Source organism: Motacilla alba, chromosome 4, assembly GCF_015832195.1.
Source record: "Motacilla alba alba isolate MOTALB_02 chromosome 4, Motacilla_alba_V1.0_pri, whole genome shotgun sequence".
Taxonomy (NCBI): domain Eukaryota; kingdom Metazoa; phylum Chordata; class Aves; order Passeriformes; family Motacillidae; genus Motacilla; species Motacilla alba.
The window spans coordinates 55,587,499-55,609,206 of NC_052019.1; the positions used below are offsets into that span (position 1 = coordinate 55,587,499).

A 21,708-nucleotide genomic window follows, 5' to 3' on the forward strand; every position below is an offset into this window, starting at 1 on the left:
ATTTGTAACTGTAGTCTATATATATATATATTTTTTTTTCCCCCCAGGACTCCCAAAATCTACTCAGGACTCCCCAAAATCTATCCAGGACCATGCAAAAATCTCTCCAGGACCCCCTAACCTCCCCCCCACCATCAGTCCCCCCAAAACTGCCCCAAGACACTCTATCCATAAATTCCAATATTTATCAAAAGTTTGGGAATGTGACATTGGGACAGAATTCTCAGGACTTTGGAGGTCACAGGGTGGGATTTGGGTATCCCAGTGGGGTTGGGGGAAGGAGGATCCCATTTTTGTTCCCCTTGACCTTGAATAACTTGGCCATGCAGGAGGAATATTTCTGGTTGGCCTCAGCCACTTTCTTCCTGGCTGCCTGCAGATTAATGATCTCCAATGCCTGCAGGCCCTGCCATGCTCAAGGCCATGCCTGAGCTGTGGTTCCAGATTGTGGCTTTTCCCCTGTGGATGACACTCTGCTTCTGCCGGGCTTTCCTGATCTGGGCCTTGGTGGCCTCCTTGACCTGGGTCAGGTGCACTTGGCCACCGCTGGCCTTGCCCAGGTGGCCCAGGCTGAACCCGAGGTCCTCCTGGTAGCATCCTCCTCCATCTCCCCAGAGCTCCTCCTGTTGGCCTGTTCACGGATCTCCATTGGCCCCAAGCGTTCCTTCACCTTCTGCTACCGCTGCTCCTTCCTCTCCTCCCTCAGCCTGTCCAGCGGTGCTGGCAGCAGCTTCACCATGGTGAGCTCCTGCCACTTGTCAACCTTGTGCTCGATCCCCTTCAGCTCGTAGCCCGCCTTCCCATCCTGCTCTCATGGAAGCTGCCTCCCCTGGCTGCCAGCACGCACTTGGCCACCACGAGCGGCACCGCTTTCCTCCTCAAATCCCGCAGCAGGGCCTGGACAATGTCGCTGTGGTGGATGAAGCCGGTGTGGGGCAGGATGGAGGTGGAGGAGAAGCCAGACAGTGCTGGGTGCTGGGCCCCAGCAGGAGGGTGTTGCAGGCCGGCAGCTTGGACAGTGGGGTCAGGCCCCCTGCCACCCCCATGATCTTGGCAGCCATGGAGGTCTCGAGGATGAGGGAGAGGTTGGGGGTGATGAAGGACACGTGGGACTCAGAGAGGCACAGCCTGGCCCTGCTCAGTTCCAGTGCCGTGTCACATGTGCCCTCAATCCTGCCCAGCTCCTCCTCCGCCACCTGCTGCCCCCCTTGCTGCCACGCTGACCACCATGATGGTGGTGTTGATGGTGAAGATCTGTTGGGGAAGATCTGTTGCACATTCTCATTCTTGTATTTATCCATGGAATTCTCCAATTCCTTGACAGTTTGGATATAATCCAGGGCGTTGGGCACCAGCAGCTCCAGCTCCGGGGACCATTTGGAATATTTGTCTGGGCCGTGTGCGGATGAAATGATTTCTGTTGCACATTCTGGCCAGAAAAAGTAATGCCTTGATTCTCTAACACTAAAAATATTGTTGGAGGGCTTTTGATTTTCCTGCAGTTCTAGTGACGCTAGGAAGGTACAGCCTTTCCGAACCACCTACCATGCATTTCCTCCTTGAACCTGTTATTTTACCCCAAAGTTAAGAAGTTCAGGCTTGTGTAGACTACCTTGACTGTTTCAGGAGCCAAGCTGTCCAGGCTCTGCAACAAACTTGCTGCCCAGAGTTAGTAGAGACCCATTAGTTAGTTAACACCCATTTTGAAGACGTTAACACCCACACCTTCACCCATCAAATTGTTTTTAAAGACATCAGCTTTCCTCTCACTAATGACTGCATCACCCCTTGTGCTACTAGTTGGTTGTTTTTGACAATTATGCTAATTTCCTAAACTTGTAAAACTCTGTGCACCCCTGTGGAGGGGGGGGAACTTTTGTGGACATTTGTCCCTAACTGCCTCCGGAGGCTTCCAATGGAGACGAGCTTTCTGTATTACCTCCTATACTAATATTACCTTGAAAGTGTGTGTTGTTTCATTTTTAGGTTGAAAAGGGCATCAGGTGCAGAAACTTTCCCAGCAGAGATCTGGGACACACTTGGTTCTGTCCATTAGAGATACAGGCTCTGAGATATATGACAGCTGGGCGTCTTACTGAAAGCCGGTGGAATTAGGAGCTAAATGAGCTTTTGGAAAGTTAATTCATTAATAACACGTTTTCTGAGTAGTTAATGCAAGTGGATTGAACAGTATGCATAAGGGTGGCATGACTGGCCCTTAACTAAAATAGCAGTGGGGAAAGGAAGTATTTAAAGCCATGATCTGAGGGTTTCAGTGTCCAATTGCCTCTATATCCCAAATTATTTCTTGAAGACCTTCTGAAGGCAGCTGTTGAGGGAAGGATGAATGTTTCCAAACCTGCGCTATGCAAGAGCTTCTTAGGCTGCCTCAGCTGACTTCCAGTTAGTTCTCACCGTGGTCTCAAGCAGACTTGGCACAGGATATGGGTGGCTGAGGGGAAAAGGCAACACATCTGTCTTCTGCTGACTTTAACCCTTGAAGCTGTTTGTTTTTGGTGGAATATGAGACTCCTGGCACATCAAATCTGTGTTTGCTTTCCCAGAACACAGGAAAGCTGGCTCCCTGGCAATTGTTATGGTTTCATTAACATTTGAGGTTTTCATGGGGCAGAACATTTTGTGCCGTTTTTGCTGCCACTTGATATCCCGGTGATGGGACTGAAAAAACCCTGATCTGTTTGTGTGTACACATGTCCTGTCCTAAACAGGGATTGCAAGGATTATTTCCTTCAATGTGGAAACTGGCTACTGAGAAATAACTATCAAAAGGGGCACTGTTGTGAACGTTCACACTCTCTCAATGCTCCACCCGTGCAGCGCTCTGGGGGTTCTCTCTAAAGCAGGCAGAGCTGATGTTGGAATAACACCCAGGCTTCTCCCTGGTCCTTCAAGAGGATTTACTGCAGTCTCCCTCCTAAACAGAGGTCAGACCAAGTGAAATCCACAAAAGGATTATTAATGACACCTGCCAGGACAGAGCAGAAGAAAAGAACAGAGGAGACAAAAGGCCACAAAATCCCCTCACATGAACTTGTCAGGCCCGTGAATGAAACAGCTCCTGACACTTCTCTGCCCAAATGTAATGTTTTCAGTTGTTCCATCTTCCTGGAATAGCTGCACGACACAGTGACCATAGAGATGATCTCTGTCTGGATTCCCAGAGGGCCCATAAAAAATGTGGACATAGTGGGAGATGGTTTATAGGACTTCTGGCTGGTGAGCTCATCAGGTGAAGAGCTAGAGGACTGGAGGTGGCTGCCACCCGCTGTTTGCTGATCATTCTCCCACCCTTCATCATCTGCCTAAAGACTTCCACATCAGATGTCATGGGAGCACTCTAAAGCTCAGAGCTTTTTTTTGGCTGGGCTAATGCAAAGTTGCTTAACCACTGTGTGTTGTGTATTGGAAACTGCTGTATACCAGTTCAATGACTTGTTTTTTGGCTTGAGTTTCAGATCTGTTTGCTTGTAAGTGATACCAATCCTGAAACAAATAATATGAACTGATGCAGAGTGCCCTTCAGGTACAGATACCTTTCTACTGCAGGCAAGAGCAGGTTGTAGAAGGAAAGGAGATTTAAGACTAGGGTATTTCAGGTTACACAACAAGCTCTAGGTTAAATGTCTTATGCGTGTTTTGGCAAAAAAGTGCAAGCATTGCTGCTTCTTTTGTTAATTAGTATCTGAGTTCTCTATACCAGTTGTGTACATTATTTCAAGTGTAAGTTCACGGATAGGGTTTGTTTGCATTCATTCTCATGCTTGCACTGTGTCACAATTTTCATGCAGTTATAGGAATGAACATGTCTGAACATTCCTAGTTGAGCATAAAAAATATTTTCCCATGAGTATCATCTTTTTGGCAAACACTTATGTGAAAAGGAACTGATGTGGAGACTGTTCTATGTGCTTGGGAAGATTTTACTTTGAAATCAGAAATCTTCATAATGCAGAAAAAAAAAATCAGTATCAGTTGTGACACAGAAGGTCTGTGGAAATATAAACGTCACCCAACTATCTGGGATACTGATAAATAGCACTATATTTTCCAAGATTCTTGGGAGTGAAGCTGAAGTTTAGGGCCATCTTTTTCAACATCTGAGGAAATCTCATGACCTATTTAAACAACCAGAACAACCAGGATGTACTTGGTTTTGTATGGGCCAATTGCATCTTCTTTTGTGTTGATTAAGTAACAGGGAAAATTTAATGCTGGTTTCTTGGGATGGAAAGAGTTCTGCCAGGTTCAATTGTTATATGCTAATTTTACTAATGTCTTAATGACACTGTCATCATGTGATGCTTACTGTGACTGCAGTTGAACTCTGGTGTGCTTCTGGTTTTGGTTTGTCAGGTAACATCATACTGAGGGAGAGCTGCATTTTTTCTGGGATCCTGAATGCAGTTTGCCCTGCTTTGTTTTTGATCTGAGGTCTGTAGGAGGTCAGTGGGGATGATGGCTGGGAACAAATGAAAGTGTGCCAGCACAGAAAGCTGCAGTGCTGTAATGGAGCATCTGTTGCTGTGATGTGTGAATGCCTGGCATTCTGGGAGCTGGGACAGATTGTTGCTAGCTCCTTCCCAAGGTTATTTCGGAAGTGCACAGAGCAGCTGGTGAGGTCTGGGGCAGGTTTAACTCTCTCATGGCTTCCAAGTGCATGCTGCATTAAAAGTATACATCAAGAAGCACTTTTTCTCAGCATAAGATTTTTTTTTCTTCTGTAACTTAGGTTTGACCTCAACACTGAATCCCTTGGTCACCATCTGAAGGAATTACATAGTGTGAGACATACGAAACCAGAACATAGAAAACTGAATAAGTTTTGATGGGGTTGGGTGATTGTTTTTGAAAGGGAATTGTTGAGCAGAACTGAGCAAAATAATGAGATGTTTATTGGGAGCTAACATTATAGCCAGACATTAACTGCCCTGGAAATAACCTGTAGCATGCAAGGAGAAAAGCTTTCATCAGTCATCACGGTGCTATCCAACTAGATAACTGAGGATACAGCTTGCTATTCTTCCTACAAAACGCTTACTCCACAACTGCACACTGTCTGCTAATAAAATGTGGACTATAATATCTTTTTCCCTAATATTTGATCTGAACTTTTTAGCTGCTTGGTTAACAGACTTGGTGTAATGAAATATTGATAGGCAGAAGAAAGTATCATTCATATGGGTAACAAAGTGCCATTGCTACTTAATATGCTGTTAGACCCATCTTGTTCCTCTGCAATTCAAATGTGATTGTAGGATTAGTTGTTGAAACGACAATGTAAAGTCATGGAGACAGATTGAGTGAGTCAAGTGAAATTCAAAAATGAATAGTGACAGAGTTTTCATGGCCTCTTACGACTTTATGCTTCACACCTTCGAAACTTGAAATTTCCTGTTTTAGTGGCATGTTGTTATTCAGGTAGAGAAAAATGGATGAGGGTGGTGCGTCACTATGGACACTTGCTGTGCTTAACAAAGAAGTTGCTCATGGATGCACAACCCTTTGTTGCACTTTTAAATGGCTTGAGATGATCATTATACCATAAAAAAATCTAGACAGATGAGCAAATCAAGGTGTCTAGGTATATACGGAAGCCAAGAGTCACTGCAAAAAAGAGGTGAGGCAATCTTTCAGCACTCACATTCTGGGTGTTTTTTATTAGTTGCTTATTACACAGCATTTTCTGCTGCCCAGTTTGCTTGGAGGCACAGTTGCAATATACCATCTAATTCACAAAAGGCTGTTCGTGCTGTTCATTCTTTAATGTTGAGTATGATCTTATTTGCAATGTGATTTTTTTTTTTTTTAATCCTTAGCTAAGTTTCCTGTCTTCTGATAGTATCTGTCTGAACTGTTGCTTGAGGGAAGGGGAAGACATCTTGGCTGGTAACTACTCTACAGTAACCAAAACTGGTTTTCTCTGAAGGTGTTACATAAACACAAGACTGGCCACAGCAGAGCTCAGTTTCCCCATGACCTGGTCCTGTAGGCATTCCTGTATCTGATGGAAGCTCTTACATCCCACTGCTCTCCATTTCCCTGGTGTCTCCATTGAGATCTGTGCTGATTGATAAGAAGTATGAGAATATTGTGGTGCTGCAAATACTTTTGCAGTAGAACTGTTTATTTTTCACTTTTTCTGTGTCTAGGAGAGGTTTCTTTCAGTACTGTATATAGGAACATCATATGTTTATTTCATGCCAAGGGTTTATTCTCTCCTAGGTACTCGTGTTTGACTTGAGACATGAGAACTGGATCCCCTCAAGAGGAATAAGTTGAAAGTATAAACCAAATTGTTCAGTCAGTGCAGGCTATGGTTTCTAAACCAAACTGAAACATGGTGGTGGTTCTTTGGTGATTGATGGAGCTTTGTTCGCTGCATTTAAATTTTTTAAAAATTCTTTTGGTTTTTGCTGCTTTAGGCTCTATTTCTCCCGGCTCTCCCTGTTCTGAAATCTTACAGATTGCCTGCAAGTGTTTTTCCATGAATTAATTGTAGGTTTTTGAAAAAGAAAAAAGATGAAGCACAGTTTATTTTTCCTCCTGCCTCTGCTGTAAAGGAAATATAAGCAAAATACACCTTTTCAGATCACACAGTAATTGTCAGCATGTGTTGTCCAGCACCTACTACAATGAGCAACTCTTTGTCCTTTCATTTTTTCCAAGGGAGTCTCAGGTCTACCTTGCCAGACTGAAACACATTAGGTACATGTGTGACGTGTGAACATTTTGTATTGATATTCTTCCATAAACTTGGAACTAAAAGAAATCCTGAGCTATTGACAAGTCTCAGAAGAAATTCCTGTGCTGACTTAATGCCTTGCTCAGTGATACAAGAAATGTTCCCAGTGTACTTTCCATGAAATTATGTACTGGATTTCCTTCTGTATGAACATGACAGAAAAGAGGAGGTTTTGTTTGCTAAAGGTCAGAGGATATAAAAAAAATGCACTGTTTTTGGGGGATTCTTCTTGCACATGTGCACTTTTACTGGGTCAGATGTGGGTGGCCTGCGTCGATAAAATCAACTATCTGAGTAGGCTGCTTGTGGACTGCTCAGTAAACAGCTCAAGTACTGTGTCTAGAAGTGCCTTAAAACACAGCCATGTAATATTTTTGGCTCAGTATATTGCAAAATCTTTGGTAGCTTCTTTACTGTTTGCCCTAACCATACTGTTAGATTGCTGTAGCATTATTGGAAAAAAGTCTCTCTGGTAACACTGAAAGTAATTTATTCTCTCTTGATCAACTTTTCCTTTCATCTTGTATATCAAAACCCCTTAAAGGGCTATCATGGGCCAGATTATCAGCGTATTAATGCAGTTCTCTCCTTCCTAACAGCCTTCATGTCATTTACTGTATTTCCATTTTTTTCCTCTCCCCATTCCCTGCGTGTACATGGGATGTTGCAAACAACAGGCAGCTCTATTTTTCAGACACTGAAAAGTTTCACAGTTTACGCATCTTTTTTTTCATGGTTAATTTGATGATAACTTGATTGTTTCAGGATAGGTCAAAACACGTGTAACTTGGTAAGCACCGTTCTTTGTGAGGGAGGAAAGTACAAAGATGGTGTTTCAGGAAACTGTGAGAACACCTGGAATTACTTTTATATGTATTGGGCATGTCTCTTCTAGTTTTTGTTTTGGCTTTGTGGGTTGTTCTTTGTTTGGAGGGTTTTTGCGGTTTTGTTGTTGTTGGTTGTCTGATTTCAGGCACATGGATTTTATAAAACAGGCTGAAATTTGACTTGGAGCTCTGTTTTTGATGAGCTGCTCCTCCACAGTGATATTGACACATTGGTGATGAAAGGAAGCATAAATTTTCCTTCCTTGTACATCAGTGCAGGACACAGGCTACCAAGTTAAATATTTAAAAAGTTAACTTGACAGCTCACCTACTTTTATTCCTACCTACAGTTGAGATGTTCCACATCTCAAGTGCTACCACAAAGCTGAACTAAAATATTCATATATCGTCGGTGAAGAATAATCTTGTTGGGTTTTTCACTGCATGCTTCCTTGCCATGACTTTTTCTGGGGGGATATTCTGTTTGGCACAGTAGTAGGAGCAGAAAGTTAAGACTGCAAACTAAGTTTGGCATTCCAGTGGTGTGAACCATGTGACAGAAGAAAACAGGCACACTTCGTGTCTACTGAGTGGCACCAGCTGGAATTTGTTTGAAACTGATGCAGTTTAAACCAATCCTAAGTGGATTTAGGCACACTGATCTTAAGTGAAGATCAAAACTCCCTGTGTCACACAATGGTAAAGCTGAAACAGTTTATCTAGGTTCTTGTTTGTTTTGTCAGCATGGTGTTTGCAGCTGTTCTTGGTTTTCTTTATTTTGCAATAGAGCTCATATTCAGCTGTAACAAACTTGATTCAGTATGGTTGCTGTCTTTCAATTTTTCTCCCACTCACACCCATTCTTAGGCTGCCTCAGAAGCCTGGGTTAACTGGGGCTGTCTGCATGGAAGGTGCTGCGACCTTGAACAGGCAGGGAGAAGCCTCCAAGAGGCAGATGAAAAACATCAATGGAGTTTAAAAAGCTCACAGAGGGCAAAAATTTGGGCTGAGCCAGTGTAAAGCTCTGTCTGGACCAGGATCACAACACAACTGGGCACACTGTAGCTTGTAATTTAATGACAACTCAAAGAGGAAAAGGAAGTTTTAAAAAATCTTTGTATTAATGAAAATTGTTTTGGAAGAATGTTCCCTGGAGGTAGCAGCCACCAAGAATTAAAGAATTAAATTAAAACCAAAACAAACAAAAACTCCAATCTATTTACCACTACTTTTAGAACAAAAGCAATGAAACTAACCCAAACCCCATTATTTTTGATACAAATTTGTCTGAGCCTTAGCTATGACATGGCTTAGTGTCATCCATGGAAATAAATAGGAAGTATATTTGTTTTCATCTTTAAGAAATGGATGTTACCATGTCTGATTTTTCAGATTTCTTGTTCATCAAATACTGAGGCAGGAGGCAGGGTGAAAATCTAACTTACTGGTTAAAGCAGCAACAGCCCTCCCCATAGCTGTAATAATAAAGTTCTTTTCTGATTTAAAAGAATGGCATGTTGAAGCATTAAATTTTCCAGATGAAGAAAAGACATTAAAATAAAGGAAATGAACTTAGAAGCTTCTGATTTATAGTACCAATGGATACAAAGCTTTAGAAGAATGTCTTGTTCAAAAGCTTAGAATTAGAGTATCTGTTTTATTGTGGGAAACTGTTTCTTTGCAAAACTGAAAAGACTAATTCCTTACTAGTTTTATCATCTATTTATTTTTCCTGTTATGATTCAGACAAATCAAAGGTTAAAAAGCCAGCATTTTATATTGACAATCTGACTCAGCTCGATTAAAAAAAAAAATAATCATACATTCAATGAGAAACAGCACTCTAGACTGCCTTTGCTACTTAAAATTCTTAAGAATTGCTGGTTCTTTTTATGCACACATGAAAATGTATCAGCTGGTATTTACTGTGCTTTCCTTCCAGGGCTTACTGCCCTTCTTGTGGGTGCCAAGCAAGATTAACTTTTCCCACAAAAAGAAAAAACTTGTGGGGGCAGTGAGGTCAGCTGAACTGCTTGGAAGGAGGAGTGTCATCAGTCTTCTACTAAGTAAATGTGTCTTTGCTGCCTTCACAAAGAGCTCCATAGGAAATGTACGGCACCAATTAATGGTATTTAGCCACTATTGCTCTCTGAAAAAAATTCCTGATTTATTTTCCTGTGCAATTAGTTTCTCCAGTGTACCTTTTAGTGGCATGTGTGATTGGTTTGAATGAAACAGTAATCATGTTTTCTTCCATTTACTATGCAGAGTTGAGAGTATTTTATGAGCATGTAACTTATTATTTCCCTGTCTCTTTAGTAATGTGTATGTGCTACAATAAGAAAACCCAACAAGAATGATATAAAATTCAAATATATTTTGTGTGCTGGATTCCCTGGCATTCAAACTTCTGTGTAATGGAAATAGGGTTAAATATTTTCTTTAGTAAAGGACATCTGTGCAGTTGCATGTGTTTTATAAGCAAACCTATTCAGTTCCACTGATGTAGAGATTATACTGTTGCAGCAGAATTTTACAGTGTTAAACATTGCTGGCATTTAGCCGGTAGAAGGTTTAGGGGGATTTCAGATCCCACTTAAATGCATTTTTTTAGAATGTCAAAATAAAGTGCAATTTTAAAATCTAAAAACTGTAGTTAGAACACAAAGCACCAGTTTTCATTTCTAAAAGGATTTACACCTCCGAGGTGTTTTGGTCATTTTTTGTATTCCATTTGTACAGGTAAAATGACTGCATTAAAAGTCCAATGAAAAAACCTTGATACATTTCTGTTGTGTAAAGAGACCCCAGTAATAGGAAAACAGGAAAGAAATACTCTGCCTAGTTTGTGATGAGCCCACATATATGCCTTAAACATTTAAAACTCAATGTTACTTGATGACAGTGATGTATATTTGCAAAGTCTGCCACCCTATTAGAAATGATGTAGTAGTGCTCTTCATATCCTAAGTTGTTTCAGAAACTGAGAAGACTCTGGGATCACAGTATAACTCAGATGCAGATTAATATCTAGTCTAGCTATAGTTCAAATGTTTCCCTGGATTAAGTAGAGCAAGAATATTGTCCCATATTGTCACACCCAGAGAACATTCCTGAGTCGTGTGCTCTAGTACCTGAAGGCTGCTTGGTTAGGAGATGCAGGAGAAGTTTTTCAAGAGTAGAAATGCAAATTTTCAGCCTGTTGCCAGCTTCATTTGTGACCCTTTGTCTTCTGCGCTCTGCTCTTTCTGTTCTTATACCTGGAGAGTACTTGGATTTCTGATTTGGTGCAGGTGCTTCATGCCTGGAAGTCAATTTTGTATAAGAGTTTAACTAAGAAACAGATTAGGGAGAGGCTGCTTGAGTCTATGCCTGATTTAGGTGAGCTGTCCCACAATTGGGAGTGCAAGCACCAGCCAAGGGAGACTGTTGTGTGCAGTTAAAGTCCTTTTTTGCTACCTTCCCACTCGGATAAACTGAAGTAGCTCTGTCTGCTTGCTCATATGCCTCTGTCATTTGGCTCAGTCAAGACTGCCCTTTCTAAAACAGTTCATCATTTAAGCTCCAGATACTGCAGTAAAAAGAAAAACAACTGAACAAGCGAGTGATGGATCCTGAGATGAGATCATTGGGCAAGATAATGAACAACTCCTTTCAGAGATGAAATACTACTGTAATTCCAGCAATGTTCTGGCTATCAGAATTGAGTTACTATTGCCTTGGAGGTTTTGCAATCAGCCTGCTGGAGTGCAGCCTCCTGACTGCTAAAACACTCCAGTTAAGTGACTGTCTTGGTGCAGTTGTGCTCCTTTGTCTGACACTTGCGTTCACTGTAGGCAGAGACATGAGGGCAATGTTCTGTGAGGGGATAATCACAACTGGACAGGCAAGCCAGCACTCATAGAGAAGACCAGAAAATGTGGAAGGGTGAAAAAGACTCTCATGAGTCTGGCTGAGTGGCTGCTTTGTTGCCTATCTCTGGACCTGCTCCAGAACCTCAGTTTTCCTTCCTGGACTGAGAGGCCCAGAACTGGACACAGCACTCTGGGTGTGGTCTCACCAGTGCCCAGTACAGGGGGACAATCACTGCCCTGCTCCTGCTGTCCATGCTGGTTCTGAAACAGGCCAGGCTGCTGTGTCCCATCTTGGCCACCTGGGCACAGTGGGCTCATGTTCATCTGCTATCAACCATCACCCCCAGGGCCTTTTCCACTCATCTCTCAGAAGACTGTGGTGCTGCCTGGAGTTGTGACCCAGCTGCAACGTGGCACTTGGTCTTGTGTAACCTCATGCTGTTGGCCTCAGCCCATTGATCCAGCCTGTCTAGATCCCTCTGCAAAGCCTTCCTACCCTCCAGCAGATAGCCACTCCCACCCAGCCTGGTGCCATCTGCAAATTTACTAATAGTTGACTCAATCCCCTCAGCCAGATCAAGGTTAAAGATATTAAACAGGACAAGAAACACTGGGCACAAGAACAGTAAAAACTGTTCGAGACAAGAAACAAGAAACTGGTCTTGTGCAATCTGTTGAACCTGCAGGTTCATCAGTGAAAATCTGTGCTTGAAATGATCATTTTTCCTCACCTAAAGAGCCCCAGTGTTTACATTCCTTACGTTTTGTGCTTGTACTTTGGTGCTGTGGGATGCTGTAACTGGAGCCCTCATCAACTCTAAAGTAGCAACCATTTTCTGTGTATGTGGTGAAGTAAGATTGAAAAAGTCAGACTACTAATCTGGACAAGGTTGATGAAAAAAGGTTATTCTCGAATCTTTCTAACTAGTGAAGCTGCTGCTTTTTGTCTGTATGCTTTGGATGAAGGACAAACAGTAGTTGGTGTGGCCAGGCCAGGCCTGTAATAGAGCTGTGGAGTATCTCAACTTGGAAGGGTCCCATAAGGATCATCAAGTCCAATTCCCTGCTCCTTACAGGACTATTTAAAACTAAACCATATGACTAAGAGCATCATCCAGACACTCCTTGGACTCTGTCAGGCTTGGTGCCATGACCACTTCTCTGGTCAGTGGAACAGGTTCTCCACTCACTTTCTCACTGGACCACTCTCTCAGAATCTTTTCCTGATGTCCAGTCTGAGCTCCCAGAATGCAGGCTCAGCAAATGTTCGAGCAAAACAACTGTTAAGACATACATTTGACCTAATTTAAAACACTCCTGTGGGTAGCAGACACACCTGCTGAGTCTCAGAAATGTGTCTGGCTGTACTTTTTCAATACCAAGTATTGCCAGCTGCTGTATTTTCTTTTAGAACAAGTTTATTGGTAAATATTTCCTCTCTAATGAAATAGTTTAGTGATGACTGGATGTTGGTTAGTTTTTCTTCTCAGTATGCCTTACCAAATGTTTCAGCTCTGTGTTGTTTCCACTGTATTTTACTGTTAATGTAGTTCTTGTGCAAGACGGTATTTTTTTCACCAGTAGTTTGCTGACCCTTTTTCCAGTATCTCCTAATTTTTCTCATGGACCATACTTCAGAAACTGCCGGAAATTCCTAATTATGGTTAGACACAGCATTGAGTAGTTCCTTAGAAGCTTCCAGGGTCAGCTCAGATGATTTTTTAGCCATGCTCTGAAACATTTTTTACGTTTTCAGGCATCAGTTTTGCAGCCAGTTACTTGTGCTTGCTTTATTATGTAGATTAAAGATTAGCATGAATGCAAGAGCACTGATAATTTCTGTAATAGGGATGGGACAAGTAATTTTGAAAACAAAAAAAAGTGAGCAGTTCAGGTATCCATGATGCAGGCCTACCTAGAGGCATTTGCTTGTGTGAATGCCAGGTGGCACTTTGTAAAGGATAAATCAGAAGAAAAACAATTCAACATACTTCAGTGAATTCTAAATCTGTGTTTTACTACATCTTTTCAGAACTGTGGATGATCTGGCATCCAGCTTGCTGAGGCACAAAGATTCTACTAATTACTGAGGAAAACAAGTGTGTGTTGTGAGCTAGTGAGGCTTTCTAGAAGTAACATTTGAACTGTAGGTTCTTGAAAAAAGATTTTTCTTTAAAGATCTTTCTTTAAAGCTAAGGGAAACCTTTACCTCTTTGGAGACACTGATACAAAGGAGATCGATCCAGGCTGTGGCTCTGATGTTGGTGTTTTGTCAGTTTTCTTACAGTGAAAATTGCAGTAGAGTTAATACTCAGTACAGAGTACTGAGTCCAAAATTTTACACAGATGATGATTGAACCTTGCTTTTGCAGAGCACAACTTAAGATGTCTTTTGTAGTCCTGCTCTCTATGTGTGAGTTTCCTGGTCTGCCTGACCTTTCTGAAGTCACTCAGCTCAAAATGGCCAGCGGGTGGATTCTGTTGGTGAAGTCAGGCAGATGAATGGCACCATTGCTTTCATACGTGTGCCAGCGGCTCAGCTGAACTACCAGGCATCAGTATCAGCCCTTGAAAGCAGAGCTCTGGAGGTGCTCTGTGTGATGGAGGTGCTGATGGAGGGAGGCTTTAGTGCTGTAGAAGAAGTGGATCATAAAAATTATATGTGACAGCCAGCAGGGAAACTCTGCTATTGCAGAGGCACTGTGCAAGGCTGAGCAACGCTGAATAACGCTGGTGAAATATTGCTCTGATACAAACAAGAGGCCTGGAGGCTGATCTTGCAGATACTTGTCTATATATTCTTTTTAATACAAAGAGGTAATTTATCAACAGGAGTAGCTTCAAATGTAGCCAGGAGAGCTCTGCAACAAATGGCCCAGAATCAGAATGTGTTGATGTGAATGTGTGCATGGAGTTTAGTCTAATTAGCAAACACAAAGTGTAGCATGTTAGTGCAATTATTGCCTGTAAAAGAAACTATGGCCATTGAATTTTTTTTTTATTTTTTTACCATCTGGAAGGTGGGGACATAACTTGAGCTATTGTTTTGCTAATACCTCTGAAAGCTAAGACAAAGCACATAATAAATGAAAATGATTTTGTGGCAATCTTGCCCATGTTGTCTGTTTCTTGGAAAATGGTAAAGAAGGAATATGTTTACTTTTTTTGGTAAAGGACTTTGGGTTGGGAGGAAAATAAGTTGTAATTTTCCATTAAACATTGCTTGAAATTGGAAGAGGAAAGAAAATGGAGAGTCCTAACATCAAGGAATGCCCAGATTGCATCATGCAGACTGCACAGTTCTTAGGTTATTTTAGGTCATAAAGGGTTTTTAAAGCTATATAAAATTATGTTCCAAGTTAACTCCCTAAAATCAGCTGTTGCAATAGGCTTACGGCTGTGTTCCCACTGATAAGGCAATTTCCATTGTAGGAATCTGTACTAATTAAAGGTGAAAGGTACTGTGCTTTTAGGGGGGTTTAAATATGGTAGAGATCCCTTACAGAAGAACTCCAAATAATATGGTAATGATGGATCTAGAAACATAGAGATGAAGAATAGGTAGAAACACTTTTGATGGGTGTCTGAAATATTAGATCATCATCATAAGGAAAAAAGTGGGGAGGAGTATCTGTGGAACAAAGATTTTCTGCATTTAACAAATAAAAATTTGTATGGCACTCTGAGTATGGGATTTTCATCCTAGCTAAGACCAACTTTTAAATTGCTGTCATTGCTATCAGAAATATGAATTTTTTGGCTCCTCAGTGAAAAGCTGTGTCAAATGTTTTTCCTGACCACAACAGCCATGCTTTGTTGTTTGGCTGAGCAGAGCTTGCCTACTGTTCCAGTTGCACAGCAGCCCTGGACTCCAAGATCCTGTTTTCATTTTCTTCAAGCTCTGAACTGGATGTTCAGAGTGAACAGGATGATGGACTCATTGCTACTGAACAAATGGACAACCAGATTATGCCCAGAACATAATTGCTATAACATATGCTTTTATTTTATTTTAAGAATGGCCTTTTACATGTACTGCTCTTGTCATGACACAGACAGAAGAGAACCTTATCTGAAAGTCTGCATGATGCACTGAATTGTTTAATCCATTTTAGAGTGAGGGCACAGCTGCTGTGCAGAGCACTGTTTTAGCATGTGGCACAGAATGTATGCGTTGTTTTTACAGTTCCTGTTGTAAGCATTTTGCTTGTTTGTACATGGTCCCAGGGTGGCACATGGCTAAGAGAGCAATATACCTGTCTGGGAAATAACTGTTTCCTATTTCCCAAAGCCAGAAAGCAGAAAAATGAAGTTTTTACCAGAGAATCAAGGTCGCACTTGTATTGGCTTTTAAAGCTGACTTTTCTGTGTGTCTGTAGCAAAAGAATACACTGCTTGTGTTGACAGGGTGGCTATAGCATTCAGGAGGAATGCTGAGCTGTTAGATTGTATAAATGAGTAATGTCTTGCAACAGTTGGCCTTGACAGCCTTACACTTTCTTAAGCGGATTTACAATCATCTAATATTTGCACACCTCCTTTCAACACTTAAAGCATCAGCTTCTCTTTAGCCACTGTAAATCTAGGGCTATTCTTTCAGGAGGAAGCTCCCCCCAAGTGATTTCAATGACCTGAAATGCTAAGTGAGATGGCTGCACCTTTAATAAGAGGGATATTTCTTAATTCATCACCAGCTCTGTCATAAGAGAACATTTGCATTCTTATTTGGCCAACAAGAGTCTCATAATAGCAATTTCCAGATAGAAAAGAGCTGAATACTGAAGCTCAGCTTTAATTAAATGTGCTACATCTAGCTTAGCTTCTCTAACAGGCTTAGATGAAGAAATATCAAATAATTACAGGGATAAAGTAGAGTAATGACTAGGAGTTACAGCAAAGAACCAAGTCTGGTTTCTTTTAATCATGACATGTTTTACTTTTTTTTATGTGTGGACTTGAACATTTCAGCCCTTGTGGCTCAGTTCACTCAGCTGAAGAAAAAACATTTGTTATAATGCTTTTGAAGAAGTGAAAAATAGTTGACAGAAACTTTACAAGACCTTTTATTTATTTATTTATTTTGATGTTGCCACAGAGGAAAACATGATATGGTGAGGGTAGGGGTGAATTTTTGAAAGGTTAGCACTTACATGGTTGCTGTAAGGACAACTACAGTTGCTGTGGGTTTGATCACAAAGAAATCTGGAAATTTGTTATGGTTCTGTGACAATGCAAATTGTGGTAATCTGTTACCAGAACTCTCTCATGCTGTAGTTTTCACATTCACTCCTTCATAGTGCAGTTGAAAGTTAGAAAAAAAGTCAAACAAAAAAACCTCCAAATGAATATCAGTTGTAGCTAAAAGCATCATTGAAATGCTACAATTCCCAAGAATTTAGAGACCATGGAGCAACACCATGATTTGATTCAGACATTTCCAGACTCTGAAGAGTGGATCTATTCCAAGCTTTCCTCTTAGTTACCCAAATTTTAATTTCATGCTTTGTAAAGTTGCTGTGAGATGCTAATTATTACCTTGTGGTCAGCTTTGGACCAGCTCTCGTAGTGCTGGGGTCCCAATGGTTTGCAGGAGCATAAAACATACTCCAGTGCTTTTTTCCAACAAACTGAGTTCTTGCAAGAAACACGTCTGCCTGCTAGTGCTCCCACTGTATTACTGTATTCTAAGCAAAAAATTCCCAAAGGAAAGCCACACTTCAAAGAAGTTGAGCAAGGGGAGATGAAACACAGATGCTATTGTAGGGCAAGATTCCATTTAAAAGAACACCACCATCAAGAGAGGTTCAGCAGAAAGGATTCAGCCTTTCTCTTATTTTTCCATCCTCCTGGTAGGGAAATAATTGCAGTAGCTATTTAAATATGTACTATGTCTTTCTATCATGTCCTGAGGAGATTCTTGAAGGGTAAGAAACAGAGAGGGATAGTCCAGAGGAAAATGAACAATGGAACAGCACAGAGGGAAGTCACTGTCTACTTAATTTCACTCTGCTGCAAACTGTTGAGGGCTTTATAGTTTGGCAACAATGACAGAGCTGTCATTAGTTCCCACTGTCAAACCTTAGACTTGTGCTTTAACTAGTTCACCACCGGCAACATTAACAGGACATTGTGATCAAGTAATGTGTTACGTCTTGTGACAAAGCTGAGGCACACAGTACACTCTGCAATTGTACAAAGAATCACAAAAATATAAAGAAAAGGATCCCAGATGAAAATGAGGACATGTTTTTTATTTGCTTAGGAGTTAGTTGTAGTTTTCTACTTTGACTTGTGTGTGGCTGAATTTAAATGCCCTTACACGCCAGTAATTTGTTCAATTTATGGATCTGAAAAGCTTAGTTATGTGCGGAGCTTGCAGCAGCCTCTTTCTAGTGATAGAAAGGGAAACTATGCTGTGAGGTTTTTCAGCACCTTGGGCTGTAATTGTCACCGGTGTGTGTTCTCATTTAATGAGGCATTCTGTACTTTATCACAGAAATGAGAGACTTGTGCACAGTTTGTACCACTGAAATAATTGTCAAACGTGTTCATGCTTGGAAACTGAATGCTAACTAGTGCTGACCTGTGCTGATGAAGCAAACAGCTGGCTTTGCTTGACATGCTGGAAAAGAATATATTTTTGTTGGAGGTTCAAAGATATCAATTAAGGGTTGGAAATGTGCTTGAGGCTATGAAATGGCCACTTTGATCCAGGATTTCTTGTTGTTTGGACTTGTTCAAGTGGTGAAGTTTGGTATGGCTCCTTGTGGGGATAGCCTGGATAGAAATAACTGTGTTTTAGACAACAAGTATTGTTTTCATCAATACACCTGATCACTGAGGCATAGGTTTTCACTTAGGTCCATTTCAGTGCACTTGTCCTTTTTGCTTGATCACTGGATTTATTTCACAAGGCAGAAATCACTTAGAGAAGTGATGTTACACACTAGAAGCATAAGCTGTGTGGAAAAAGGCAGGAACCAACTGCCCTGAACATCTCAGATTGCCCTGGCCATCTTGGGTTTGATGAAAGGAGGGTGAGAAGAATTTGCAAAGCTTGAGTCTTAGAAAAAATGGTGAGTGATTAAGATTTTGAGAGGCTGTAGGTACATAAGTTGCATCTGTGACTTACGTGGTTTCCTGGGATTGCTGCTTTAATGCAGCAAATGTGTAATTTTAGGAAAGAAAAATGGGATCTACAGAAAGAAGACTTGAAGAGAGGTGTGAAGGAAAAAAACAAACATTGAAAAGGTCCAGGTGACATTGTAAGCCGCCAGACCATGTCTGAATGCTTTATCATGTCACTAAAATCTCCCTGTTTCTAGTTTAGTTTATATGCTTCATGGAAATTGAAAATCCGGCCTTGAAATATATTTAGAAATCTCTCAGGATTTATTGTCTGATATTACAGTAATGTTTTTTCCCTGGGCTTGACAAACACCTCCAAAAAAAACTCCAACCCCTCAACCACCACAAACCACTGGAGTCTTTCCATCCTGTTCTTGTCAGTGAAATAAAAACCTTTTTATTTCACAGGAAAGCTGCTAAGCAAAAGTACCCAAAGCAAATCAATCCTTCCTAAAAATTCTGTAAACAAAACAGAATTGGATATTGAATTGTGGCCATTCTGCCCATATTAGGAAATCAATTGCAGCTTTTCAGAAGCCAATCTATTTAAAAGTCAATTAATTTTTTTACTTTTCTATCCAGGTCATCTCTTTCCTGTCCATTGCATTCTGTCACAGTTATCACTGGCTGCATCTCACTCCATGTTCATAACAAAATGTGTCATACATCATCTCATACACAAAATGTTTGGATTTTCCATTAAAAGTGAACAGCCAATATAAAATTCATGCTTGCTTTCAGCCTGCAAAGAATATTAACAGTTCTTATTTGACAATAATATTCACAAAGGCAACTCACAGAATTACTGACGTCTCAGCCTGTACTATCAAGGAGCACCCACAAAATACTTGTAAAATGAGACTGTGGACTGAAGTTATCTAACAATATATTACAAGGTAAAGACTGGTGAGTTTGCTTTATGATCTGGGGAAGTTTTCCTGTGGACTGTTCCTGGTAATGTGAATGCTAATGGCTGTCTTTTCAGCTTTGAATGACAAAGGTAAAGCAAGGACAAAATGCTCTTCCCTCATTCTGCTAAAAAGATTTTCATGCTCTGTGATGTCACTGTAGTTTGGTTTGCTTTTTCTTCCCCAGGAAATGTCCAACTGATTAATGTAATTACATTTTACTAAAATCAACTGTGATTCACTCATATTAGATTTTTGCTTTGCTACTTCATCATATGAAGCCAAAGCTTATAATTCACCCTCTCAGTTATTCTCTTCACCAGTCCTGTATTTCTTATCCTGATGATGACACATGTTCAGTGTAATTAATGGAAACATTTCCTGGTACAGAGAAAGGTCTGCAGGTGGTGTTTGAGAGCACTTAACCTTTGAGTTCATTGGAGACAGGGTGATGGATAAAGTGTTTTAAAACATTTTTAAAGTAGTATTAAAGCAGGAACAGTGCAGTGCATTTTGGCAGGAGATAGTAGGCCTATCTAGCAGTAGTACAAGCTGACTGAGCAGTAGTACAATGATTCTGATTTCTCCTCTAAACCCTGATCTGTGCTATGGATATCCATTTCCTCTTTGGGAGCCCCCTCCTATGTCCCTTTTGCCAGTATCATTTTAATAATCGGGGTGTTGCTGCAGGTAGATGCCCACAGACAGATCCGTAAAGCACTGGTGTATTTCAGTAGGGTTTTCATTGCCCTCCTGCAGCATTTAGCTGGTTCATAGGCTTTGAAGGAGTTTAGTTACTGAGTCCAGTTCTCATTTGCTCTTTTGAGACTGTTTACCCCACAAAGTGGGACCAATACTGCGTTACTTTTTACTTCCCTCTTCCAGACCATCTACATACCACCAAATATGGAAAAAAATGAGTTGTCTCTGATTTTTATGGTCTGGGTAAAAGTTGGCAAGACATTATTTACTTGTGCTCTATACAGTTACTTGAAGATGCGTTGCCTGATCTGTCGAGATGGGATTCGCAGTCCAAATTCCTCTTTCCTTTGCTTCTAGTGCAAAGAGTGGGTGACTTCATCCTGTTTCCCTGCAGCAGAAAATACAGAAAATAAAATTCTGTGCCAGAATCTGAGAACTAAGCCTGGGTATCCTATAGTCATGTTATGCATATAAGGTTTTTGTTGCTTCCTAATGGAAGCACGACATGATGGGCATTGTAGCAACAGAGAGTCATTGTCCTGGAGAGCTTAAGTTGAAACAGATGTGTTAGAAGTGGGGGAGGAAGAAGAAAGACATAGAATAACAGCATGGGTTTCCCAGATCTGCTTGGCTGGCAGAAACTTGGACTAGAACTCAAATCTCAAGGCCCCTAGCTCATTGCTTTTTTTGGGCTGGATCCTGCTCTCTGTTTATACCCCTCATGACATCTGTCTCATTTTTGAGACTTGCCAGGTAGATTGAAGAAAAGAAATTAATGGGACATTACCACTGCAGTATCCCTAAGTTCCCAAAACCACAATTACAATTTTTTTTGAAGGGGGAGAAGTAACAGTGGTTTTTTTGTTTGGAGGTTCTTTTTAGCATCCAGTTTTGCTGAAATATTCCAGTTACAGGACTGACTATGCATGCCTAGTATGCAAGGATCAGGTAGGAATGGTTTTAGAGTCTGGGATGCATTTTCCTACCCTGAATTTTTCAGCTGTGTTACCATGTTAGCAGCATAGCAATTTGCTGGGAGTGGCGGAGAAGCCAGTCACAAGACTATTGCATTTTCTGTTGCTTCTGGTCCCCAAGGTCTGGCAAGCAGGAAGGCTCGGGTTGCTACAAAGCCCTAGTCTGTGTTTGACAGCTTGGTTCTGGCTGAGAGCTGGCAAGGGTTTTGGCAGCCTCTCTGAAAGGGATTTGAATCCTACTGTGGGCTTTATGGTAGATGCAGTGTGATCCGGTTCCTCAGAAAGTTTCTTTCCTTGTGTAACCAATTACATCTTCTTCCTACCCCACAGTCTGTATTGTTTGATCACAATTAGATGGGTGATGGGGGCTTGGGTGGGCAAGGGGAACTTGGGTGAAATAGGGCTCAATAAGTATTATCATCCCACAGCTTCTCTGTCACTTACAGGGACTAGTCTGTCATTTATTTGTGGCTGATGGCAAAAGTTTTACCTCAGAGATTCACAAAATACAGCCTCACAGACCTTTATTGTGACATCCTAGCCTGGGGCAGG

General features: G+C 41.2%; 1 protein-coding gene across 1 annotated transcript in view; it reads right to left on the reverse strand.

Annotated features, from left to right (window-relative positions):
- Positions 1-238: 238 nt before the first annotated feature.
- PRPF31 (pre-mRNA processing factor 31) overlaps positions 239-21,708 on the reverse strand; it is a 32,013-nt gene continuing 10,543 nt past the window's right edge. The window contains 5 exon segments of the mRNA XM_038136626.1: positions 239-407; positions 409-595; positions 598-807; positions 810-986; positions 989-1,429. Coding sequence (XP_037992554.1) covers positions 239-407; positions 409-595; positions 598-807; positions 810-986; positions 989-1,429 — 1,184 coding nt within the window.